This window comes from Anomaloglossus baeobatrachus, chromosome 12 (assembly GCF_048569485.1).
Source record: "Anomaloglossus baeobatrachus isolate aAnoBae1 chromosome 12, aAnoBae1.hap1, whole genome shotgun sequence".
Lineage (NCBI taxonomy): Eukaryota > Metazoa > Chordata > Amphibia > Anura > Aromobatidae > Anomaloglossus > Anomaloglossus baeobatrachus.
Window position 1 is genome coordinate 72,848,109 of NC_134364.1, and position 27,314 is coordinate 72,875,422.

The 27,314-nt window shown below is 48.3% G+C and overlaps 1 protein-coding gene across 1 annotated transcript in view; it reads right to left on the bottom strand.

The window, feature by feature from the left end:
- The window catches only part of SPRED1 (sprouty related EVH1 domain containing 1), an 83,386-nt gene that overhangs the window by 26,787 nt on the left and 29,285 nt on the right, over positions 1 to 27,314 (bottom strand). Inside the window, exon 2 of the mRNA XM_075330495.1 lies at positions 11,710 to 11,884. Within this exon, the coding sequence (XP_075186610.1) occupies positions 11,710 to 11,884 (175 nt within the window). The remainder of the gene's footprint in view (positions 1 to 11,709; positions 11,885 to 27,314) is intronic.

Here is a 27,314-nt window from a genome sequence, read left to right on the forward strand (position 1 = left end):
ACGGTACTCTTAGCCACCTTCCTGCCCTTATTGCGGCCAAGGGCTGGATGAACAGGTTAGAATCAAGGCGCCAAGAAGCAGTAACCTCCAGGTAGTGCAACACTGTCCGACGGACATCCAAAGAATGAAACACTTCCTCACCCGGAGTCCAAGGATACTGACAGAAGGAAGGCAGGACGATGGACTGAAAACGGTGAAATCCGAAACCACCTTGGGAAGGAAGGAAGGGTCCAGCTGAAAACAATGCTGTCAACTCTGACGGTCAGGTAAGGTTCCCGAATAGACAAAGCCAGAAGTTCTCCAACTCTGCGAGCAGACGTAATAGCCACAAGAAAAGCAGTCGTGTGAGAAAGAGAACGAATGGTACAAGAGCACATTGGCTCAAATGGTGACTGAGACAGTCCGGAAGGACCACATGGAGATCCCAGCGAGGTGTCAGGAACCTCTGATGTGGACAGAGTCTACTAGCGGACACAAAGAACCGACGGATCCAACGATGATCTGCCAGAGCCCTGTCAAAGACTGCACTGAGGGCTGACACCTGGACTGTCAGTGCGCTAGGCCTAAGGCCTAAGTCCAATCCCCACTGGAGGAAGTCCAGAATCTGCGCAATATAAGGCCGAAGTGGGTCAGGAGGCCGAGAACCACACCAGGAGGAAATCTCTTCCAGATGTTGTTGTAAATACTATCAGTCACTGGTTAACGGGTCTTCTGTAGGGTAGCCACAACTTTGTCAGAAAGCCCTTGGGCCTTCAGTGCCCGGGACTCAGAAGCCAGGCAGCCAAGTTGAGTTTCTGGGGAGCCGGATGGAAAATCGGACCCCGGGACAGTAAGCTGGGGACCGAACCCAAGAGGGCTGGGCCGTCTATTCCTAGAGTCATGACCAGGCTGTACCAACTCCTCCGAGGCCACAGCGGGGCAACCAGTATAGTTGGGACCCCCTCGTCTCTGACCTTCCTCAGGGCCCTTGCGAGAAGAGGAAGAGGGGGGACGCGTAAGCGAGGCAAAGGACCAAGTGTGGCCGAAAGCGTCTACCCCTAACGCCTAGTCCCGCGGGTTCAGGGAGACAAATGTTGCGACCCGAATTTCCTGCTGAAGCAAGAGGTCTACCTCTGGAGTACCCCACCTTGCCACTAGAGAACAGAACACCGCTCGGGCCAGACTCCACTCCCCTGGGTGAACATCCTGATGACTCAGGAAGTCTGCTTGAAGGCGTAAGGATCCTTGTAGATGGACTGCAGAAAGGGATAGCAGGGACTGTCCTGCCCAGTGGAAGATCCGGGAGGACACAGACTTCAGGGCGCCGACCTAGTACTGCCCTGATGGCGGAGATGTGCCACTGTGGAGCCATTGTCCCAGTAGACTTGGACGTGAGTGTCCCAGATGGGATCCTGGGCAGCGAGGAGGCTTCTCCGACCACCCCGCGTTCCCGGTAGTTGGAGGACTGGGTGCCGACCTAGGGGCTCCAGCCCCCCTGAACTGAGAGATTTCCACCCTAGCCCCCCAGCCCTTCAGGCTGGCATACGCTGCCAGTGAAACCATGGGTGACCGGGTCCAGGCAACCCCAACCATCAGGTTGTAGGGACACACCAGAGGAGGGACAAGGAGACGGGTGCCGACAGGCGAACCGGTGCTCAGGGAGGAAGGGAGCCCGACCCAATGAACCAGGACACGATCCCATAGACAACGAGAGTGGGCCGGAGCCCACAAGACTGAGGGAATGCAGGACGTCATAAAACCCAGGGCCGATATAGCGCCTCGAAGGGTCGGGCACGCCTGTCCCCGAACATCGAGAGTCTGTCCAGCAGCGTCAATCTGTGATCCTCAGGGGGAAGGATGCCTGTCAGGAAGAGGCCAACTCCGCAACGGAGGAAGGTGACCACCTCAGCCCTGATCCTTGAAAAGGGTCTTGGAGCCGAGAAGGAGCTGAAGGGAAGTACCTGTAAGTGGAAATGAAGCATGGCCCCTCCGTGCAGAACCGCAATTTTGAGGTACTGCCTGAGACAAGGATGGAAGGGCACCCGGAACTAGGCGCCCCTCAGGGCAATCGAGGCCAACAAGTGGCGGAGACCGAGCAGGGGAACAACAGAGTTCACAGACTCCATTCTGGAAACGTCGGTATCAGACCCGCTGGTTTGAGACGCTTCAGAAAGATGAAAAGCCGGACGTCTCCAGATGGTGCTGTGACAAGGCAGAAACGGAGTAGCGACCTACCCCTACTTCCAGACTCGGGACAGAGAAACGACCCCCGAATGAATTAACACCCGAATCATCGAGCACAGGAGATCCTGAGAACCCTGGGACGACAGGGCCGTGACGCGGAGGCCGGTGTGGGGGGGGGGGGGGGGAAGTCTACCAACAGACCCTCTGAGATGAGCTTGTAGGACCCCTGGCAAGGTGGAGAAGGCCCGCCACTGGGGAAGAAAAGCAGAGAGCCGTCCCCCCACCCGAGCCGACTCACTGTTCGTCATGCTGAGGACTTTGTGGATGGGAAGGGATGAGAAAGTACTCCCCTCACCCTAAGGGTAGCTCCCACGGTCAGACTCACCTCTCCCTTTGGACTGGGAGGCCCGAGGTATCTAGGGATGAAAGGACCGTTGCCCGGAGAGTGTATCTGGTAGGCCTGACGATCAGTCGCCCTGTCCAGAATATCATCCAGGGTAGGCCCAACCCTTAAGCACCCCTTAACGGACGGGAGCAAGCCGTAATGTGGAAGTAGAGTCCCCACTCCAAGCCTTAGCCTAGAGCTCGTCTGTCCGAGTTAGACAAGACTGAGGTCCTGGCAGCCAGGCGGACCGACTACACAGAGGTACCTGCCAACTAGTAGCCTTCCTAAGTAAGGGAAGGGATTCCAGTAACTCATCCTTAGGCCCCAGGAAATTGAGCCTCCACTGGTCGAGCCTCCAAAGGAGGGACAAGGAGACCTAAGAGGAGGTAGTATGGGCCCGATGGGAGATGACGAAGCCTCCCAGGACTTCTTCATGAGACTTCTGACTACCCAACTATCAGATTCCAAGCTGGTAATCGGCCGCAAGGGGGAGCGCTGTTAGTATAGCGACCTTGGCCACCTGCATGGGAATCTCCCAAAGCAACCCAGAACTCTCCAGGGGAACTGTGTCAGAGGACACTCCAGAAGCTCCTCAAGGAAATCCCATTCTAGAGAGAAGATCCAGGACAGTAGCATGGACAAAAACCCCCTTGCCCAGTGGTTTTCAGGCCCGCGAACATCTCGCCCTTAACGGAGGGGAGGACTCATCCTCCAACCCTACAGTGCACCTAACTGCTCCATTAAGACTCCCCAATCATCTCCGGGAAAAGAAAAGACCGGTCAGGCCCGGAGAAAAACCTATATCGGGACCCACCGAGGCGGAATCAGCCTCAGGATCAGACGACTGGAGGGAGCTTTTTTGTGGCAGAAGGGTCAGCAGCAGGGAGGGAGGCCAGCGAGGCCTGAAGCTCCTGTATCAACATGGACCGCAGCTTGGCACAAGGGACGGGCTATACACACGATGCCTGCCCTCTCCACTTAATGGAACAGAGAAGCGTCATCAGACCAGGCAGCCAGCCCATGTCCTGATACAGCAATATCCAGGAGTGTCCCCTGGGATTCAACTCCCAAGCTCACACACCCAAGGCCAAAGGCCACCAATAGCCCATGGAATGGACAGACGTATACTGCTGGCAAGGTTTCCTTAGCCTTGCACACTTGTCTCACCATGTCAGCCTGAAACCAGGCATAAGGGACCGTCCCTCAGCCTCTTCTGAAGCAGGGGGAAACGCTGGGCTCTGCAAAAGCAGAGGAAGACCTGGCAGTGCACACAGAAGAATCCTTACCGTGGGTCTGATGCCTTCAGGGCAGCCTTCCTGTGGAAAGGCCTGCCCCCCCCCCAGCGACTGGTGATGTTCCCCGCCTCCTGCAGCAGGTCCCGGACAGGCCGTGTCAGCGTCGGCGTGTCCTCCACGCTGCCTCCGCAAACCGGAAGCGCTCAACCGGAAGTCCGCAAGACCGGAAGTCCCGCCCCCGGGAGCACTTCCGGATCGCTCCGGCAGCGTGCATGCAGGAAGCGGCCGGCGGCTCAGGGAGGACGCCGGCCGGGGAGCTCAACAGCCTGCATCACCCCATAGGAGGCTCCGGAAGGCTGGAGCAGCGGTCCCCCACAGCGTGAGGGAACAGCAAGGGAGGAGTGGTGAAGGCCCGACCGATGCTGTCCGGCTTAAGGTAACAGGGGAAAGAAAAAAAAAAAAAAATATTATACTGTAGTTCGCCGGCCACCACAGCATAGGAGAAAAATAAAAACCTCTCCATGCCCCATGGGGACAGGAAAGACACTGGCTGTGGGAGGTGGGAGGGTCCTTTTAAACCTCTTGAACTTCCTGTCCCAATTAGGGCGTGGAGAGACAACCTCCTATGCTGTCGTGGAAGGGACTAGAGAAAGTGATACAACTTCACATTTATTTCTTCATAATAATAAAACCTTTACAGGCAATCAGACAAATGGGAAAAATACACTTTGGGACACAGACAAAAAACTGACGTGCTCTGGTTTCAGAAACCATGAATAAGGCGTATCCAAAACGCGTCACATTTTGCCCCCCCCCCCCCCCAAAATGTATTTTTCCCATTTGTCCGATTGCCTGTAAAGGTTTTATTATTATGAAGAAATAAATGTGAAGTTTTATCACTTTTTACACAACGTTTCACCGTGGAAGGTTTCTCTCTGGAGCTGGAAGTTTGTTTCTTCTTCTACTATGATACATCTTACCTTCCCAAGATCTCTTCCATGTATACTAGGAGAACCAGGACACAGAAGATGGACACTAAAGGCTGAGATGATAAATCATCTTTTTTTCCCCCCCGCTATTAAAATAAAGTGGTTCACCAGACTTCTATACTCAATTTATGGTGCAGCTCAAATTTTCCTAAATAAGTAGATTGTCCCTTCATATCAAATGCAGCTGATGACTCAAATAAACAACTTAAAATCTTGATTTAGTCTTAATATTAATGTGCTTTGAAGTAAGTGGAATTGCTACTACCATGCACTACCATGCTCGGGTGCTCGTAACTAGTGATGAGTGAGAGCACTACCATGCTCGGGTGCTCGTAACTAGTGATGAGCGGGCACTACCATGCTCGGGTGCTCGTAACTAGTGATGAGCGGGCACTACCATGCTCGGGTGCTCGGTACTGGTAACTAGTGATGAGCGGGCACTACCATGCTCGGGTGCTCAGTACTGGTAACTAGTGATGAGCGGGCACTATCATGCTCGGGTGCTCGGTACTTGTAACTAGTGATGAGCGGGCACTACCATGCTTGTGTGCTCAGTACTGGTAACTAGTAATGAGCGGGCACTACCATGCTCGGGTGCTCAGTACTGGTAACTAGTGATGAGCGGGCACTACCATGCTCGGGTGCTCCGTACTTGTAACTAGTGATGAGCAGGCACTACCATGCTTGTGTGCTCAGTACTCGTAACTAGTGATGAGCGGGCACTACCATGCTCGGGTGCTCAGTACTGGTAACTAGTGATGAGCGGGCACTACCATGCTCGGGTGCTCAGTACTGGTAACTAGTGATGAGCGGGCACTACCATGCTTGTGTGGTCAGTACTGGTAACTAGTGATGAGTGAGCACTACCATGCTCGGGTGCTCAGTACTCGTAACTAGTGATGAGCGGGCACTACCATGCTCGGGTGTTCGGTACTGGTAACTAGTGATGAGCGGGCACTATCATGCTCGGGTGCTCGGTACTTGTAACTAGTGATGAGCGGGCACTACCATGCTCGGGTGCTCAGTACTGGTAACTAGTGATGAGCGGGCACTACCATGCTTGTGTGCTCAGTACTGGTAACTAGTGATGAGCGGGCACTACCATGCTCGGGTGCTCAGTACTGGTAACTAGTGATGAGCGGGCACTACCATGCTCGGGTGTTCGGTACTGGTAACTAGTGATGAGCGGGCACTATCATGCTCGGGTGCTCGGTACTTGTAACTAGTGATGAGTGGGCACTACCATGCTTGTGTGCTCAGTACTGGTAACTAGTGATGAGCGGGCACTACCATGCTCGGGTGCTCAGTACTGGTAACTAGTGATGAGCGGGCACTACCATGCTCGGGTGCTCAGTACTGGTAACTAGTGATGAGCGGGCACCACCATGCTCGGGTGCTCAGTACTTGTAACTAGTGATGAGCAGGCACTACCATGCTCGGGTGCTCAGTACTGGTAACTAGTGATGAGCGGGCACCACCATGCTCGGGTGCTCAGTACTGGTAACTAGTGATGAGCGGGCACTACCATGCTCGGGTGCTCCGTACTTGTAACTAGTGATGAGCAGGCACTACCATGCTTGTGTGCTCAGTACTCGTAACTAGTGATGAGCGGGCACTACCATGCTCGGGTGCTCAGTACTGGTAACTAGTGATGAGCGGGCACTACCATGCTCGGGTGCTCAGTACTGGTAACTAGTGATGAGCGGGCACTACCATGCTTGTGTGGTCAGTACTGGTAACTAGTGATGAGTGAGCACTACCATGCTCGGGTGCTCAGTACTCGTAACTAGTGATGAGCGGGCACTACCATGCTCGGGTGTTCGGTACTGGTAACTAGTGATGAGCGGGCACTATCATGCTCGGGTGCTCGGTACTTGTAACTAGTGATGAGCGGGCACTACCATGCTCGGGTGCTCAGTACTGGTAACTAGTGATGAGCGGGCACTACCATGCTTGTGTGATCAGTACTCGTAACTAGTGATGAGCGAGCACTACCATGCTCGGGTGCTCAGTACTGGTAACTAGTGATGAGCGAGCACTACCATGCTCGGGTGCTCAGTACTGGTAACTAGTGATGAGCGAGCACTACCATGCTCGGGTGCTCAGTACTGGTAACTAGTGATGAGCGGGCACTACCATGCTTGTGTGGTCAGTACTGGTAACTAGTGATGAGCGAGCACTACCATGCTCGGGTGCTCAGTACTGGTAACTAGTGATGAGCGGGCACTACCATGCTCGGGTGCTCAGTACTGGTAACTAGTGATGAGCGGGCACTACCATGCTCGGGTGCTCAGTACTGGTAACTAGTGATGAGCGGGCACTACCATGCTCGGGTGCTCAGTACTGGTAACTAGTGATGAGCCGGCACTACCATGCTCGGGTGCTCAGTACTGGTAACTAGTGATGAGCGAGCACTACCATGCTCGGGTGCTCAGTACTGGTAACTAGTGATGAGCGGGCACTACCATGCTCGGGTGCTCAGTACTGGTAACTAGTGATGAGCGGGCACTACCATGCTCGGGTGCTCAGTACTGGTAACTAGTGATGAGCGGGCACTATCATGCTCGGGTACTCAGTACTCGTAACTAGTGATGAGTGGGCACTACCATGCTCAGGTGCTCAGTACTGGTAACTAGTGATGAGCGGGCACTACCATGCTTGTGTGGTCAGTACTGGTAACTAGTGATGAGCGAGCACTACCATGCTCGGGTGCTCAGTACTCGTAACTAGTGATGAGCGGGCACTATCATGCTCGGGTACTCAGTACTCGTAACTAGTGATGAGTGGGCACTACCATGCTCAGGTGCTCAGTACTCGTAACTAGTGATGAGCGGGCACTATCATGCTCGGGTACTCAGTACTCGTAACTAGTGATGAGTGGGCACTACCATGCTCAGGTGCTCAGTACTCGTAACTAGTGATGAGCGGGCACTATCATGCTCGGGTGCTCAGTACTCGTAACTAGTGATGAGCGGGCACTACCATGCTCGGGTGCTCAGTACTCGTAACTAGTGATGAGCGGGCACTACCATGCTCGGGTGCTCAGTACTCGTAACTAGTGATGAGCGGGCACTACCATGCTCAGGTGCTCAGTACTGGTAACTAGTGATGAGTGGGCACTACCATGCTCAGGTGCTCAGTACTGGTAACTAGTGATGAGCGGGCACTACCATGCTTGTGTGGTCAGTACTGGTAACTAGTGATGAGCGGGCACTACCATGCTTGTGTGGTCAGTACTGGTAACTAGTGATGAGCGGGCACTACCATGCTCGGGTGCTCAGTACCGGTAGTGACCAGTTGGATGCTTGGAACGGCGCGACTTGTGTACTGAGTATAATGGAAGTCAGTGGAAAACTTAAGCATCTTTCCGGGAAATCTTTTGGAAAAACGGAGGAGTCCCCCATTAGGTTTTATTATACTTGTGTACTCAAGATGTTCCCATCCGAGGATCCAACTGCTCGATCATTACCAAAAAACGTGGTCATTTACAAACTTCTGATCACAAGCGCTCCAATCAATAATTACTATAAAAATATAAAAGCATTACTTCACCTTACGGGATAAATGACAGGACAGGGCTGGAGACTTCAGGGATATATTTCAGCAGTGTGAGGGGCGTCTTGGAAGCGTGGGGGGTGGAGAGAGACTTGTAGAAGAGGCCAAAGTAAGTGAAACCTGCCTCTTGCATTAACCAGTGCATTTACTGATGGGAAACCCACAGCGGGACTCGGCTGGTAAAAGCCAGGCTCGTAAAGTCCTGCTCTCAAACAGACTATGCTGATAATCAACATGTCCACTGTAAATCTGCAGAGAGCAGAACTGTGCACACGGCTCCTGGTATTCATGTAAATCTATTCCAAATATGCAATAAAATGGCCCATCAGCTCCAGATCTGCAGGTACTGAAAGCCGATTGGTGTACAAAAACAGAGCCGGTACCCTCAAGAGTGAAGCAGAAGCTAATTGAATGCAAAAGTATTATCTTCAACTACAGAAATGTTTAAATTTCTATGTAAAGCAATATGCATCACTTCAGCACGTTGGAGTAACCTCCTCTAAATGGCCATACAAGTAATACAAGCTACGGGTCCCAACAACACAGTACGGGTCCCGGCAACGCCCGACGCGTCCCGGCAACGACCGACGCATCCTGGCAATACGCTACGGGTCCCGGCAACACGCTACGGGTCCCGGCAACACGCTACGGGTCCCGGCAACACGCTACGGGTCCCGGCAACACGCTACGGGTCCCGGCAACACGCTACGGGTCCCGGCAACACGCTACGGGTCCCGGCAACACGCTACGGGTCCCGGCAACACGCTACGGCTCCCGGCAACCTGAGGTCTGTTTTACGGCTAATCACCAACTGGTAACTTCCATGTATGACGAATCTTTAGGATTATGGAGACTGACAAGCTGAAGTCAGGAGACCTGTATACTACCTAGGAAAAAAAGGGCTGATAAATAGCTCTCCTATCAGAGAAAGACAATTGGCTCTGTAGTGCTCATTGGGCGCAGTTACTAGAGTTGGGGTGAATCAATCACACATCTTATTCTAATCAGAAATGAGAGTCGTCTGTAGCCACTGAATGGTATTGGGATTAGCGCCTCTTACCTGCCGACAACCCCGGCTTTTCTCTTGATTTGCTGACCTGATGTCACAATAGCGTGACGCTGAAACAATGACACTGCGCCAAGCTGGCTAACCAAAAGAAGAGTCAAGGGTGTTGTCGGCGGGTAAAAGGCGGTCCTCCTGTTCCCATGTAGTGGTCACATAGCACTGTCATGGCTGATGAACTAGGACATGAGAAAAGATGAGCAAAAACTATCGAAGCTACCCTAGAATTCAATGTCTGACTGTTTAGTGATGCACTAAAAAGCCAGCTTTTCCCTTCGGAGGAGAGCTTATTTGCATACCTTTTCCTCATGGCGCACTGCATCTACATATACAGCTTTGCAAACTAGCATCTAAACCTCCGTCGAAAGCCTCTCATCCGGCCAGACAGTACTTTATACCGACAAGGGGCAAGAACTGCAAAAAACAGCTGATGGGTATTAACCTTTCTGGAGAAGACTCTGGTTTTGACTAAATACTCTCATCAAGACATTGACTTTTTAAGAGGAGAATTTGCAATTGTCCATCTTGTTTACTTACAGGGTTATAAAAGTAGAGGAACACCTTCTGAGTTGTGTTAAGGGGATTACAGGTCATCTGTAGACCTTTCATCCTGGACAGGAATGGTGGCCCAAGGTCACACTTGACCAATGATCTAGAACATACCATGATTTCTTTATTTTGAGGCACAGGGCTACCTCCCGAATACCAGAAGGTGGAAATCTATTTGTTGTGGACTCATAATGTTCAAGTTTAAGGGTTTTTCATCCCCGCCGACCTAACCCTATAACCAAAACATGACCAACAAAGCCCTTCAGATCTCACAGCACACGGGGATCAGACATGCAGGATCTTGTAGCTTTCATCCACTACTACCAGCCCATCTCCTACAGACTCATTATCCTCTGTCGGAGACGGTGCACCGTCGCCATGGAGACAAGTACTCAGCAACAGGCATGGTGACCAAGGACTACAAGCACGTTTTCTTGAAGTGAGATCCATGACACCAGAAGCCATTTACTGTACTAAAATAAGTATTACTATTGCATTTAAAGGAAGGTTATTGAAAAGGAAAATCAACGTGATGGAGAAACGGTCCCCGTGAAGCCGGAGATCAAAAATGATGGCCAAATACTAGAGTTGGGATGAATCGATTTGGACATCCCAGTCCATCAGGCACGACAGTGGTCACTGGCCACTAAATGGGAACTGGGGAACCACCTCTTACCTTTCGACAACCATGGCTCTTTTTTCATTAGCCAGCCTGGCATGATGTCACATGGGTCTTGGTGCAATGATTACCAGGCTTGCTAATCAAATGAAGAGCCACGGACGTCGCAAGGTAAGTGCTACTTCTCTTCCAGCAGACATGAACCACTGTCATGGCCGACAGAAGCGGATATGCATCAGGTCAACTGATTACACCAGATTATCTGCTCCTGAAACCCCTGAAAACAATTTTGCCGGGAAAGGCTGCAATATTTCCTCTATAACGGAAGAGAAATAAGCATTACATGGTGGTCTTTCAGGTGAAAGAGGTAACCTGGGTTATGTATCAAAGGCCAAGTCTGCTTCAGCTCATGGAAGGACCCATATGTCTTCACATCTCAGATATTTATGGCCAAGAGGGGAATAGCGGTTCATGTGGCGGGGCACTAGTATCATAATGATAAACTACATGAAAATTGCAGTGTACACAACCTGTACTCTGCAGACCCATCAAGGGTGCGCCGCCTGTACTCCGCAGACCCATCAAGGGTGCACAGCCTGTACTCCGCAGACCCATCAAGGGTGCACAGCCTGTACTCCGCAGACCCATCAAGGGTGCACAGCCTGTACTCTGCAGACCCATCAAGGGTGCACAGCCTGTACTCTGCAGACTCATCAAGGGTGCACAGCCTGTACTCTGCAGACCCATCAAGGGTGCACAGCCTGTACTCTGCAGACCCATCAAGGGTGCACAGCCTGTACTCTGCAGAACCATCAAGGGTGCACAGCCTGTACTCTGCAGACCCATCAAGGGTGCACAGCCTGTACTCTGCAGACCCATCAAGGGTGCACAGCCTGTACTCTGCAGACCCATCAAGGGTGCACAGCCTGTACTCTGCAGACCCATCAAGGGTACACAGCATGTACTCTGCAGACCCATCAAGGGTGCGCCGCCTGTACTCCGCAGACCCATCAAGTGTACACAGCATGTACTCTGCAGACAATGCTGGGGACGGAGGCTGACACAAGGCAGTCTGGTGTCTGCTGAGAGATCTGGAGGACAATGCTTGGAATGTGAAATCTACAGACCCTTCCTTGCACCATTTCTCTTACCGTTTTATCGCGGAGTCTCTCTCCATGGACAAGAAAGTCTGCAGTACTGTTCTCCTCAGAGTGGGAAGTTTTGTACACGGTGACACTGCTGAGTCCCCCTCCTGCAAGTGGCAACCACCCGCCACTCGAGTCATCTCGTGTCATCACCACAGCTCGCACGCGTGCATAACTGTCACTGTAAGAGACAAACACAGGAAAATTAGAGCCGGAGAACGGGAAAAGAAGTGAGAAAACAGGTGACTATCACATACACGACCATGCCCCATCACACAGAATATTCCCAACTGCTGATCTAACCTTTACAACCCAGGACTTATAGGAAATGTACATGTTATGGGGTCTCCATCAGAAATCCATGGCACGTTATAGCACAATACATCTCGAGAAAGTTTGCTAAACTAATAAGTCCAGGAACTGTCTCCATTCTCATGATGCATAACCTGCCTCCATTCTTTTTAAAGCACCACTCCAGCATCTATTTGCTTTCTCAGCACTGGAGTGGCCCTTTAAATCTGCCATATACTCACCCTTTTACCAACGTTGCTCCGTTCCTGCGTTGCCATTTTGTGACTGTAAATCTGACTGTCCGGAAGTCAGAAGTTACAACACAATTACTCAATGCATCTCTATCAGGCCAGAATGAGGCTCTCATAGACTTGTACTGAGCTGTGCCTTGCAGCTCCATGAAACGCTGGATCTGGCGGCAGGTCACAAATCACAGCAGAGCTACTGGAGCGGCGGTGATAGAAGATGAAGACACTGGAAGGGGAGTATATAGCGGACTTACATTTAAAGGGGAATTCTCATCTCCCAAGATCCTATCCCAATATGTAGTAGGTGTAATAATAATATTAGCAAATTCCTTCAATTAGAAATGTAGTATAGTTCTCCTGATATAGCTATGTCACTTACATCATGTGCATGGCATTGCAGGACCTTAGGGATCCATGGTTACGATCACCATCAACTAACTACTTTATTTTTCAGATTATAACAAGACTTTTCCTCCCAAAAATTTGGGAGCAAATTTCATCCCAAAAATTTGGGAGGAAAATGAGGGGTGCGTCTTATAATTCGAATGTAGCTTACCGGGAGGTGGTGGAAAGCGGTAGCAAGAAGCAGGGGCAATGAATGCTGCAGGGGCTGGGGGCTGCTGTGCTGCGGGTGGTGAGGCAGGGGCCATCATGAAAATGTCGGCTTCAAATAATGGCGCCCGGAGGCAGCGCGTGCGCAAATGGAGTTCCCAGCTCAAGGTCTCATCTGCGCACACGCTGCCTCTGGCTCATTGATCTCCCAGCAGTGGACTTAAGAAAAATGGCGCCTGGAGGTGGTGCGTGCACAGAGGAGATTTCATCTCATCATTCAGCCGCTATCTCAACCAGCACACGCGCCTACTCCAGGCGCCATTTCTTTGAAGCCCACACCGTAGACAGTTTCTGGATGCTGCCTGCCTCACAGCGCCGCGAGCATCTGGGACACCCACTGCACCGCCTATAGCATCACCCTGCTCCACCACCGCCCCTACCTCCTGTGACCCCGCTCTACCACCGGTAAGAGACCACCGGATTATAAAAACGGACCCCTTTTTTTCCCTCTTAATTTGGGTTGCATCTTATAATACGAAAAATACCGTAAGTATCACTGTATGCATGGTTGTAATCATGGATACCTAAGGTCCTGCAATGCCCTGCACATGAGGTAAGTGGCATAGCTAATCAGGAGAACTATACTTCATTTCTAATTGGAGATATTTGCTAATATTATTATTACACCTACTATAGGATCTTGGAGATGGGAATACCCCTTTAAAGCAGCACTGTAACGGTGTATGCTGGAGTGGTGCGTTACAGGAGCTTTTAAAACACATACAAATTGGAATGAAATGTTAAAAAATTGAATTTACTAATCTACTCGTCCCTTTTTCCTCTTCACTGTACTGGTTCCACTCCAGTGTTCATTATGACCCATCATAGCGGCTATCCCCCATCTTGTGTGAGTGATGCCCTTGAAGGGGGCTGGCTCAATTTATACAGCACGTTACACCAGCCCCTTCTATGTTACAGCTAATCTAGATATAGCAATGGAGAAGACACAGAGAACCGGTACAAAACTGACATGGAACTGAAAAAGCGGACCTAGATATATCGGCGAATATCTAAAGAATATAATTTAACGTTTCCTTAACAATATCCGTAGATGGACCACCCCTTTAATGAGGACCTGACACCGGTAGTTGGCCTTTTCTGCTCTTGTTTTATTTTCACTGTTCCCCTGAGTATTGTTTTTTTAGTTTATATAAATCTGCCATACGGTTCTCAAAATATGAACTCTTATCTAGTGCTACTTTATTTTTGACAAGGGGGTGTGGCTTACAGGATATCCTGAGGGCGTGTCTTTAGATTGCGCTGTACCTTAACCCTGAGAGCACCGGCCCCTTAGTAAACACAAAAAGTTGCAAACCAATAGTATGGCGGATAAAAAAAAAAAAAAAAAATCTAAAAACTGATTATTCAGGGGGAGCAGCGCAAATAAAAGAAGAGCAAAAACTGACTACTGACCCGGCGACAAGTCCTCTAACAAGATGAGACCGCTCACACTCTCACTCAAAGATTTCCATTCGGTCATACAGGGCGGTTTGGTGCAGTTGTTCATGAATTATTTGGATTAAAGGACCCAAACATGAAAGTGGGCTGAACACATGGATACCAGCTAAGAATTCATGTATATAGTAGGAGGGGGTCAGTAGAAAAAGTGTACAGGGCAAACCCCCCGACTCAGGCAAAGCGGGCAAACCCCCCGACTCAGGCAAAGCGGGCAAACCCCCCGACTCAGGCAAAGCGGGCAAACCCCCCGACTCAGGCAAAGCGGGCAAACCCCCCGACTCAGGCAAAGCGGGCAAACCCCCCGACTCAGGCAAAGCGGGCAAACCCCCCGACTCAGGCAAAGCGGGCAAACCCCCGACTCAGGCAAAGCGGGCAAACCCCCGACTCAGGCAAAGCGGGCAAACCCCCGACTCAGGCAAAGCGGGCAAACCCCCGACTCAGGCAAAGCGGGCAAACCCCCGACTCAGGCAAAGCGGGCAAACCCCCGACTCAGGCAAAGCGGGCACCCCATATACATTAAAATGGGCTGAACACATGGATATCAGCCAAGTATTCATGTATGTAGGAGGGGGGTCAGTAGGCCACCCCAGGAGAACCGGAACCGCCGCCCCAGGAGAACCAGAACCGCCTCCCCAGGAGAACCAGAACCGCCGCCCCAGGAGAACCAGAACCGCCGCTCCAGGAGAACCAGAACCGCCGCCCCAGGAGACGCTCTCAGAACTTGTCTGAGGAGGATAGTGTGACCTGTCCTATTAGATCTCTTACATCTATACATTCAGCAAGTTTAATCTAGATGATGAAAAAATCAGCGTCAATTCAACAAGGGTAATAAATAAGAATTGCTCATGAATGCTCCAAACAATGTTTTGTGAATGGACGCTGGGCACAGCATATTAGCATGTGTACAATATGCAGCGTCTGTTGTGGTGGCTGGGTGCTGGCACTCCACAGAAGGGTTATCTCATGTACTAGGTCTTGTTTATGCCCATGGCTTTACAGCTAGATTTTGAAAGGTGCCAGTGTTTGACAGTCTATTTCCTTCAATTATGCTGCGTGCACTTTTCTCGCAGGAAGGCTGAATGGCGAGCTCTGTGCATCCTTGTCTCATTCACTTACAGCCGGGAGCTAGGAAATGGTTACATAACCGTGTCAGACGCACGCTTAAAGGGCCCCGATCCCTCCGCAGAACGTGTGCCGAGACGGCTACAACATGGGTATGAACATTTCATATATACAATACGAATTACTAGGCTACAATGAAAGATATAAAGGTTTATTCAAACAAACCTTTTTGATGTAGATCGTTAAGCTGAAATATAACCATCACGACGATGGAGGAACTTCCGCTGCCAGCGCGCTGACGTCAAAGGCAGGAGCCACTTGCCTCTGATTGGTCAGCGCGCATCCTTTGAGTAGCGGTTGACAGCGGAAGTTCCTCCCTTGTCGCGATGGTTACCCAATACACATCCTGTACCGGCGAACTACAAGAACCATGAGGTCGGCGAGGGAACGGAAGGTAAGGTGAGCATAATATGTGTGTGTGCGTGCTTGTGCGGACTGCAAGAGCGGGTTAGAGCGCGGTTAAAGTAGGGAACCAGAAGTGGGTGCGATATTTGCACGTACAGCAAAGCTTGCTCGTAAACTGAGTTACAAATTTAGACAATACCAAAGAAGAAAAATTTCCGCAATTAGCCACCCCCAGGCATCAGCCTTAATGCTTTAAACGGAGTGTGGACAGGGATCCTCAACGTGAAATGGTAAGGTGGTGCACGTCCAGTAGGATAATAGTTACGGAGCAGAATCCAATTCAGAAAAAAGGGCGGCACTCACCGGAATCCAGCAAAAAGTCTTCATTGAAACATGGTGCAATAAAACGTCAGGAGCAGAGCCGACAGCGGGCCCCCCTCACAGACGACGGCCGTTTCGCGTATAGATATGGACCTGAGTTACAAATTTACAGCAAGCTTTATAGCGAAATACTCGCAAACCGGGTTACTCGTAAACCGAGGTTCCGCTGTAGTTTTTGATGTGGATTTTGAAGTAGAATCTGCTCCAAAATCCCCATAGAAAGCCCACGCTAAGGGTCTGTGCACACCTCTTTTAAATGGTGGTGAATCCATCAAGGTTTCCAAGAGTAAAACCCATCAGGACATGTGTCTATTTTTTTTTCCTGGAACATTTTTTCTTTTTGCACCATTCTGTCCATTTCCGGAGCTCTTGTTTGTTGTTTTTTACCACTTGCATTTTTTTTTAAAGCTTTTTTTGCATAGTTTTTGGATCAACTTTGTATTGTCATTTTCCGGTTACTTTTTCTCTCCACACAACAATGAAGAATTTGCCAGAGGTTTTTGAAGCCAAGGAAAAATGCGGAAAAAGATGCCCGGGCTTCTTTGGGGCGTCCTTTGTGAAGGTCTTCAGAGCAGAAAACACCTGAAGAATGGTAAGGTTGCCTCTTTTAGTCGTTCAAAAGCCAGAACACATACACAGCAAGTCATTTTTACATACAGCTATGGCAAAAATTAAGAGACCACTGCACATTTTTATAAAAATCAGCTTCTCTACATGTCTGACAGCCATTCCATGCCAGTGTCAGTTGAATTCCACCAGAATACAGACCGGCAGAGAGCGAAAGCGACTCTCCACTGACCGGGATGATAGTCATCTTATTTGAATGTCACTCAGCAATCGCAGGATGACATCAAGTGATCTACATAGGGAATGACAAATGGCAGCTGGGGTGAAGTGCACAGCAAGAACAGTTCATAACAGATTCCTAGAAGCAGGGCTCAAGTCATGTAAAGCTAGAAAAAAGGCTTTCATCAATGAGAAGCAAAGGAGAGCCAGACTGACGTTTGTCAAAGACCATAAGGATTGGACCATAGAGGACTGGAGTAAGGTAATCTTCTCTGATGAGTAATTTCCAGCTTTGTCCAACATCTGGTCGTCTAATAGTTAGACAGAGACCTGGAGAGGCGTACAAGCCACAGTGTCTTGCACCCACTGTGAAATTTTTTTGGAGGATCGGTGATGATCTGGGGATGCTTCAGCAAGGCTGAAATTGGGCAGATTAAACTCGATTGTATGAATCAAGCCGCATGGAGGGTTATGCTGGAAAAACAGTTGCTTCCTTCTGCTCAGGTAATGTTCCCCAACTCTGAGGACTGTTTTATTTCCAGCAGGACAATGCGCCATGCCACACAGCTAGGTCAATCAATCAATGTGTGCATGAAGGACCACCACATCAAAACCCTGTCCTTGCCAGCCCTATCTCCAGACCTGAACGCCATTGAAAACCTCTGGAATGTAATCAAGAGGAAGTGGATAGTCACAAGCCATCAAAGAACTGCTGACATTTTTGCACCAGGAGAGGCATAAAGTCACCCAAAAGCAGTGTGAAAACTGGTGGAAAGCAGCAAAGACGCATGAAAGCTGGGATTAAAAATCATGGTTATTCCACTAAAAATTGATTTCTGAACTCTTCCTGAGGTAAAACATTATTAGTATTGTTGTTTCTAAATGATTATGAACTTGTTTTCTTGCCATTATTTCAGATGTGAAAGCAATGAATTGTTTTGTTATGTTGGCCATTTCTCAGTTTCAGAAAATAAATACAAATTTTTTTTGTCGGAAATTCGGAGATGCCGTCAGTAGTTTATAGAATAAAAGAACAATTTACTCAAAAATATACCTATAAAAGAGAAAAATCTGAAAAACTGACAATTTTGCAGTGGTCACTTAATGAATATACAGCTCTGGCAAAAATTGAGTATTTTCGAAGCGCAGGGTTCGGATCAGACCCACCTGGAAGACCCCGTGTGCATACAACCTACGGACACATGGCTTGTTCAGTCTCTACATAGGGCTTGGAAAGCTCTAATTTCCCTTCCAATCTTTTCTCCATCAAGAACAGGAACAGATGCCACTAGCGGAGTCACAGTGAAATATTCCTAAATAAGGAGATCCGGGTACATTTCTAGTGACAAAAGCTACAAACAGGAAAAACTCGGATATGTTCCCACGGGACCTTTGAACTGTAAAACCCCACAATGGAAAATCTTCTACGGCACAAATACGTGGATCCGAGTTCCTGGGAATTTTTACTGCAAATGTTCTCTGCTGTAGGTGAATGAGATTTCAGCAAGTGGGATTGTACCCTAAAAATAGTATCCAAGCATTTGCGATACTTGACCGAGTACAGAGCATACCCGACCACTCCAATACTCAACCAAGTACAAAGTGTGCCTGACCACCCAAATACTCAACCAAGTACAGAGCGTAACCAGACACTCCAATACTCAACCAAATACAGAGCATGCCCAGACACCTCATTACTCAACCAAGTACAGCGCGTAACCAAGTACAGCGCGTACCCGAGTACCCCAATACGCAACCATGTACAGAGCGTGCCCAGACACCTCAATACTCAACCACATACAGACTATAACCAGACAGCCCAATACTCAACTGAATAGAGTGTGCCCAGACAACTCAATACTCAACCAAATAAAGAGCGTAACAAGACAGCACAATACTCAACCAAGTACAGCGCGTAACCAAGTACAGCGCGTACCCGAGTACCCCAATACTCAAGCAAATACAGAGTGTAACCTGACAGCCCAATACTCAACCAAATACAGAGCATACCCAGTCACCTCATTACTCAACCAAATAAAGAGTGTAACCAGACACCTCAATACTCAACCATGTACAGAGCGTGCCCAGACACCTCAATACTCAACCAAATAAAGAGTAACAAGACAGCACAATACTCAACCAAATAGAGTGTAAACAGACATCCTTATAGACAGCGTAACCGGTTACCCCAATTCTCGATCCAGTATGGAGCACACTACCCAAATTGTAGTTTAGTCCTGGCTTGATAGTGTATAGTTACTAACTCCTAACTTTCAAAGTTGCCTTAGGTCAATACCCTTAATGGCCCATATGGAATTGCAAAAAATATAGAAACATAGAAAAATACCAGTTAGGAGATATATATATATATATATATATGTATATATATATATATATAAAATTGACGACAGGATAACACTTATGTGTGGATAACTAGAAGCCAAGGGGTTAACACAGACTGCTCTTTCCTTTTAAGAAAAGTTGCATGTCTCCCTTCTATTACATAAAACAAACAGGAAGTTTTTTTTCCCATTTACTTTCTTCAGTCTGTTCTCAAACCCCTCAGGCACATGGTTAACCTATTTCTTCATAACCAGCTCCCGCCTACCACCAGCTTTCTATCAACACCAGGGATTTCTTTCATGGCAAAGAAGCGTAAAAGCTGGGGTGGGGGTGGAGGGTGCAAACCGGATGGTGGAGGGGAAAAAAAGGGTTAGAACAGTGGAAGAAGAAAGAGGAGGGAAAACACAGAGCAATGAGAAAGAAAATCCGCTGGGAAGCCATAACACGTCAAAAGTATGTTAACTATGAACACCAAGCGATGTGGAACATGCGGGAGACACATCCGGGAAGAACAAACACTGACGAGCTATATCCAAAATATTCGTGCAATGACTTTATAGGATAGTGTGTCACCTAAACCGCAGCTGCTGACCTGAAGGATAAGCCTGGTCTTCAGATATCATGCTTCACTTTTGGTTTGGGTCTGACACAGGAGGGAGTTCCTATGTTAAAATATCAATGGGGTTAGCTGACTGGCCAATCAGTCCATAAAAACAGAAGCTGACCACTGTGCTGGTAATTTACTGGTGGAATAAGGCTTGGACTGGCCGGCAGGAGAGCAGGAGAATCCTCTGGTGGGCCCTTTTCTGCATCACCATGATCAATAGTAGGCACAATACACTTGTTTCGCTATGTACAGACAAGGGAAGCAGCTCAGTATTAATTTTACAAACCACCCAGTATATTATTATATAGAAGCACGGGTAAATTTGTGAATGTAATATTTGCATGTAGTGTCCCCAGAGTCAATGTTACTGGTGGACCCCTGCCTCTCCGGTCTGACACTTGGTGGAATCAAGGTCCAGCGATACATTTACCATGCAGAGGTCACTGAAACGGAAACGTAGCATTGTACGCCAGGTAATTAAGAGCACGGTTGAGTTGTGTTGGTAATAACAGAAGGAATCCAACTCTTCGAAAATTACGGTACATACTAACCAAGGGAAGAAAATCTGGATTAGGCCAGAACCGCCGCCAGGAATGCCTTCAAAACGCACACTTTTGGGTGTGGATTTGATTAGCCCCAGACCTAATTAGGGTGTGCATTTGCTGAGATTCTGAAAAGTTTTTGAAGAGGATTTGGAGAACTCCTCAATTTGTACCCCATAGTCTCCAAAGACGAAAAACACAGTGGGAACATACCCTCAAAGTACATACCCAAAATGTCTTTTATACACCGGCGTGCCCACTAATTATCAAAGCAGAAGACACCTCACAAGATGCCAGCGGTGTTGTAGTTGTAATACCATAGCCAAAGACAAGTCAAGATCCATCTGTAGCCATAGTCCAGATGCAAAGTCAGAGAAAGGATCAGCCATGTTATCAGAAACAATAACCAGAGGATGAGGCCGAAGAATCGGAAAAACAAAGGCCAAACTAAAATCAAGAGCCAGGAAGACACAAGATTGTTCCCTAGAAAAATTAATTAAATTACCGCAAAAGACTAAAACCATCTGACAGATTGTGTAGACGTGGTGATCATTGGTGGCCAACAAGACCCAACTAATCAAAAACAAACAAGGCTCCGACTCTCCACTGGCTGAGTCCTCATTGAATAAGGGGAACAAATAATATACTATGGCCCATACTTCACTTTCAATAGCGGACGGCACCATTAATTCAGAAACTGATCAGCCAGGGTACACTGCCACCAAGAAATGCTTTTCACATCTCACAAGTGTATTTTTTTTAATTGCAGTAAAGATGTCCCTAAATATTAGACTAAAGTTGATGAAAATAGACTATTTAAACCATACCAAAAGCTTAGATAACATGTAATATGTAACGATGGGCGAGCACTACCATGCTCGATACTCATACTGAGCAGTTGATGCTTGGATGTGCTCGACTCACATACCCAAGTATAATAGTCAATGGGAGACAAGTATTTTCCTTAAAAATGCTCGAATTCCCCACTGACTTCCATTATACTCAGGTACTCGAAACGCACCCTTCTGAGTGTCCAACTGCTCATTATGAGTACTGAGCACCCGAGCATGGTAGTGCCCGCTCATCACTAGTTACCAGTACTGAGCACGCCGAGCATGGTAGTGCCGCGCTCATCACTAGTTACGAGTACTGAGCACCCGAGCATGGTAGTGCCCGCTCATCACTAGTTACGAGTACTGAGCACCCGAGCATGGCAGTGGCCCGCTCATCACTAGTTACGAGTACAGAGCACCTGAGCATGGTAGTGCTCGCTCATCACTAGTTACGAGTACTGAGCACCTGAGCATGGTAGTGCCCGCTCATCACTAGTTACGAGTACTGAGCACCTCGAGCATGGTAGTGCCCGCTCATCACTAGTTACGAGTACAGAGCACTCGAGCATGGTTAGTGCCCCGCTCATCACTAGTTACGAGTACAGAGCACCTGAGCATGGTAGTGCTCGCTCATCACTAGTTACGAGTACTGAGCACCTGAGCATGGTAGTGCCCGCTCATCACTAGTTACGAGCAGGGCTGTGGAGTCGGTAAGCCAAACCTTCGACTCCGACTCCGACTCCTCAAATTCTCTTGCACCGGCTCAGGCTCCGACTCAGACTCAGGCTCAGGCTCAGACTCAGGCTCAGGCTCAGACTCAGGCTCAGGCTCAGACTCAGACTCAGACTCAGACTCAGACTCAGACTCAGACTCAGACTCAGACTCAGACTCAGACTCAGACTCAGACTCAGACTCAGACTCAGACTCAGACTCAGACTCAGACTCAGACTCAGACTCAGACTCAGACTCAGACTCAGACTCAGACTCAGACTCAGACTCAGACTCCTACATATATTGCTTATAGTTAGGTGAAAAATTTATTGTAGTACATGAATATGTGTATGTGAACATTAGACATTTAATAATTTTTATGATACAATAATCAAGATATTTGGATAGAACATAAAATATATTTATTGGATACAACTTTAGAACACAAAAAACTGTAATAAATTGTAAATATGTAATACACTATGTAATATACAGTAGATTACATATATATCTTGTGTGTGTATATACACTGTGTATATATATATAATATTACATATTTACAATTTATTAGTTTTTTGTGTTCTAAAGTTGTATCCAATAAATATTTTATGTTCTATCCAAATATCTTGATTATTGTATCATAAAAACAATTAAATGTCTGATGTTCACATTGTACTACAATAAATTTTTCACTTAAATATAAGCATTATACTAAATGTTATTATTTAGTAAATATTCAGCACATTCTGCATTGCACTCCTGTCCCCAATTTATTATATATTTTAGGAGTCGGAGTCGGGTGCATTTTATACCGACTCCAACTCCGACTCCGACTCCACCAAAATGAACTCCGACTCCGACTCCACGACTCCGACTCCACAGCCCTGGTTACGAGTACTGAGCACCTGAGCATGGTAGTGCTCGCTCATCACTAGTTACGAGTACTGAGCACCTGAGCATGGTAGTGCCCGCTCATCATGAATCAATATGTATTTGACACTTTGACTGGTTTACTCAAGCAGGTATTTTAGAGGAGATTGAGAATTGAACAAAATGTGCAATTTTTTTTAAATAATAAAAATCAGGCATTTATAAACCGTCGACAATACGAAATTATCAAAGCGCGATAAATTGAAGTCTATTTGTGGCAAAGAGGGAGTTAATCCGCGGCAGCGCTCAATGAACTGCTTATCAGTCATTTCCTGTCCAGGCCGCTCCCTCCGTCCAATGGTTAATCATTCATCCTTTCTTGCAGAAATTTATCAAGCAGATAACATTTGCAAACCGCCCTGCCAAGTGAGGAAGCAGACTGTGAGCTGAACTGCGTGGGGGCAGCTGTGCGAGGACTAACCCCAGCCTGAAATCCGCTGTACACCAATGTCAGCAAATCCTTTTCACTGTATCAACGTGGTCAAAACAATAAAGGCTAAATCCTTACTAAAGACTCTGCTGGAGTATAATCTCTGCCGCCGACGATAAAACAGTCACATCAGATATCCGCCGCTTTATATGGGAGACACAATGAGAAAAATTAACAGCAAAAAATGAGGATTTAAGAAAAAAATCTAATGTTTCCATAATAGAAATTGACATGCTGCATATTTAAAGAAAATAAATACATGAACCAATGCTTTCTCCCCAAAAAATGCAGGCACACTGACTGACCGCCTGCTCAGCAGCAAGTATTAAGGGCAAGCTATCAATTAATGTGGTGGGAAGTGATTACAGTGAGCTCTCTGTATAGTGATTGTGACTGTAACCGCTTCCTGCGCTTCTAAAATGACTGTAAACAAGAGGCTGCAGGGGAGGATATCATTTAGTTTTCTCCCTGTAGCCGCTGCTCCAGTGAAAATGCCAGACTTGATTTAAACGCCATAGATTGCTACTATAGCTGCAAGTAAATAGGTGTTTCTGGGAGGAATAGGTTACTTTTAAAGGACTTTACTGAAAATTTTTGATAGAGGACAGACGGAAACGGTGACACCCTGCCATAAAGGAGCACAATTGTCTAATAAACTTCTAAAGAGGACACGTTGTTACACTGGATATGAATAAAGCAGGGGTGACATGCACGACCATCATTATATTTATCAGGGAACATCAGATCCCCAATCTAGGAGTCATGAGGGGTCCCAGAATAAAGTATGTAGTGGAGAGAAGATAACTGGCTAAATTGGGACAAGATGGACTGGAAATCTAGTGATCTGTAAATGGATCCAGCAGAGGAAAAAAAATATCAAACTGGCTGACCTGATGTACCACTAACAGACTACAGGATGTCGAAAACAGCAGTCTATATTCTGTAGTGGAAAGGAAATCAAGAAATGTTCTGTATATTATATTAATTTGTCTGACCTTGTGCTGATACCAACAATAATGTTATAGACAAAAAGGGTCAAAATGATGGAGCGGTTGTAAAGGTTCATGGTAGGCTATGGCCCCTTTCACACATCAGTTTTTTGACTGATGCAACACAGATTGTGGTAAAACTGATGTGTGAAGAGCGGGAGAGCGAGAGAGAGGGAGAGCGAGAGAGGGAGAGCGAGAGAGAGGGGAGAGCGAGAGAGAGCGAGAGCGAGGGAGGAGCGAGAGAGAGGGAGAGCGAGGAGAGAGGAGAGCGAGAGAGAGGAGAGCCAGAGTGAGAGGAGAGAGCGAGAGAGAGGGAGAGCGAGAGAGAGGAGAGCGAGAGAGAGGGAGAGCGAGAGAGAGGGAGAGCGAGAGAAGAGGGAGAGCGAGAGAGAGGGAGAGCGAGAGAGAGGGAGAGCGAGAGAGAGGGGAGAGCGAGAGCGAGGGCGAGAGAGCGAGAGAGGGAGAGCGAGAGAGGGAGAGCGAGAGAGGGAGAGGAGAGAGAGGGAGAGGTGAGAGAGAGAGGGAGAGAGAGAGAGAGGAGAGGGAGAGGAGAGGAGAGGGAGAGGGAGAGGAGAGAGAGAGGGAGAGAGAGGAGAGGGAGAGGGAGGAGAGAGAGGGAGAGAGAGAGGTGAGAGAGAGAGAGAGGAGAGGGAGGAGAGGGAGAGGAGAGAGAGGGAGAGAGGGAGAGGGAGAGGGAGAGGAAGGGAGAGCGAAGAGAGAGGGAGAGCGAGAGAGAGGGAGAGCGAGAGAGAGGGAGAGCGAGAGAGAGGGAGAGGGAGGAGAGGAGACGAGAGGGAGAGGAGGCGAGAGCGCAGGGAGAGGGAGAGGGAGAGGGAGAGGGAGAGGGAGAGCGAGGGAGAGGGAGAGCGAGGGAGAGGGAGAGGGAGATAGAGGGAGAGGGAGAGCGAGGAGAGGGAGAGAGAGGGAGAGGAGAGGAGAGAGGAGGGAGAGGGAGAGCGAGGGAGAGGGAGAGGAGAGGAGGGAGAGGAGAGGAGAGAGGGAGAGGGAGAGCGAGAGGAGGGAGAGGGAGAGGGAGAGGAGAGAGAGAGGGAGAGCGAGAGAGAGGAGAGCGGAGGGAGAGGGAGAGGGAGAGAGAGAAGGGAGAGAGAGAGGGAGAGAGAGAGGGAGAGAGAGAGGAGGAGAGAGAGAGGGAGAGAGAGGAGAGAGAGAGAGAGAGAGAGAGAGAAAAAAAACGTGTGAGACCATCCATCGCTAATACAAGTCGATGAAAAAAAAACGGATCCAGCGCTGGAGCCGTTTTTATTCCCATATTCGACGGATTGTGAGTGATGTAGAAAACGGTTGTGTGAAAGAGGCCTATGTGAACACAATACTCTTGGTCAAAACATTTTCAGCCATGGCAGACCATAGACCTGGGATTACCACACGGGCTGTGGAGTAAGCCAAACCTTCGACTCCGACTCCTCAATTTCTCTTACACCGACTCAGACTCCACGACTCTGACTCCTACATATATTGCTTATAGTTAAGTGAAAAACTTATTGTAAGTACATGACATGTGTATGTGAACATCAGACATTTGATAATTTTTATGATACAATAGTAAGATATTTGGATAGAACCTAAAACATATTTATTGGATACAACTTTAGAACACAAAAAACTAATAAATTGTAAATATGTAATACACTATGTAATATACAGTAGATTACCATATATAATATATATATATATATATATATATATATATATATCTATATATAGTGTGCATGTGTAATATATATATACTATATATATAAAAATAAATAAATTACATATTGTATTACATATTTACCAATTTACTAGTTTTTTGTGTTCTAAAGTTGTATCAATAAATATATTTTATGTTCTAATATCTTGATTATTGTACCATAAAAATGATTAAATGTCTGATGTTCACATTGTGTACTACAATACATTTTTCACTTAACTATAAGCAATATCCTAAATGTTATTATTTAGTATGTTTTTGTTGAAAACTGTTTTTTTCCACTTACATAGCTTTAATATAACACTATGTAATACACTATGTAAGTGGCAAAAAAACAGTTTTCAACAAAAGACATAGTAAATAACATTTGTGCAGTCTATGAATTTGTTGTAAGAAATAGAGTTGCCTCCATCAGATCCTCCTTCACAATGACCTCAAATCTGACCTAATAATTTTAACCCCCTTCACGACTCATGGGCGGAAAGATGCGGTCATGGTGCCCTGGCCTTAACGACAAGGACGGATCATTCTCAGTATGGCGTAATCGCGGCACCGGAGCTCGGTGACTGCGAAAAGTTAGCATAAACTGCAGATTCGGGGAGGAGGAGACCTGTACCTGACCTCAGGAGGGGTGGTGCCTCCTCCCCGGACCTACGGAGGCTGTGATTGGCTGATGAACGCCGCACTACCAATCACAGCACTGTAATGTTCCAGCCACTGAAGTGACTGAAACATTGAAATCCAGCCCTGGCCAGTGCAGCTATAGCACTGGCCATTGGCTGGAGCTGGGTGACCTCACTGGATCACCCTCCCCCCAGCTCCAGTAGCTCTGATTGGAGAGATCGGCCTTGTGACCGCTGTCTCCAATCACAGTGGACCTGTTGCCGGTGACCGCCCCATCAGCTTCACTTCCCCGTTCCCTGCAGCACGCCAGCACAGTGAGTGTACATAGTGCAATGGCAGGGCGACAAGATCCGGTCCCATGCTGTTATGTGACCGGAGCATGGGACCCGGAAGTTGCCGCGCTGCCATTGCACTATATGAAACCGGCCTCCCGATCCGCCGCCGCTGCCCTCCGCGATCTGCCACCCGCACCCCCACCCCTTGTATCTGCTGCCCGCACCCTCACCCCTCCCGATCCGCCGCTGCCCTCCGCGATCTGCCACCCGCACAGCCCACCCCCTCGTATCTGCTGCCCGCACCCTCACCCCCACACCTCCCGATCCGCCGCGCTGCCCTCCGCGATCTGCCACCCGATCGGCTGCCCGCACC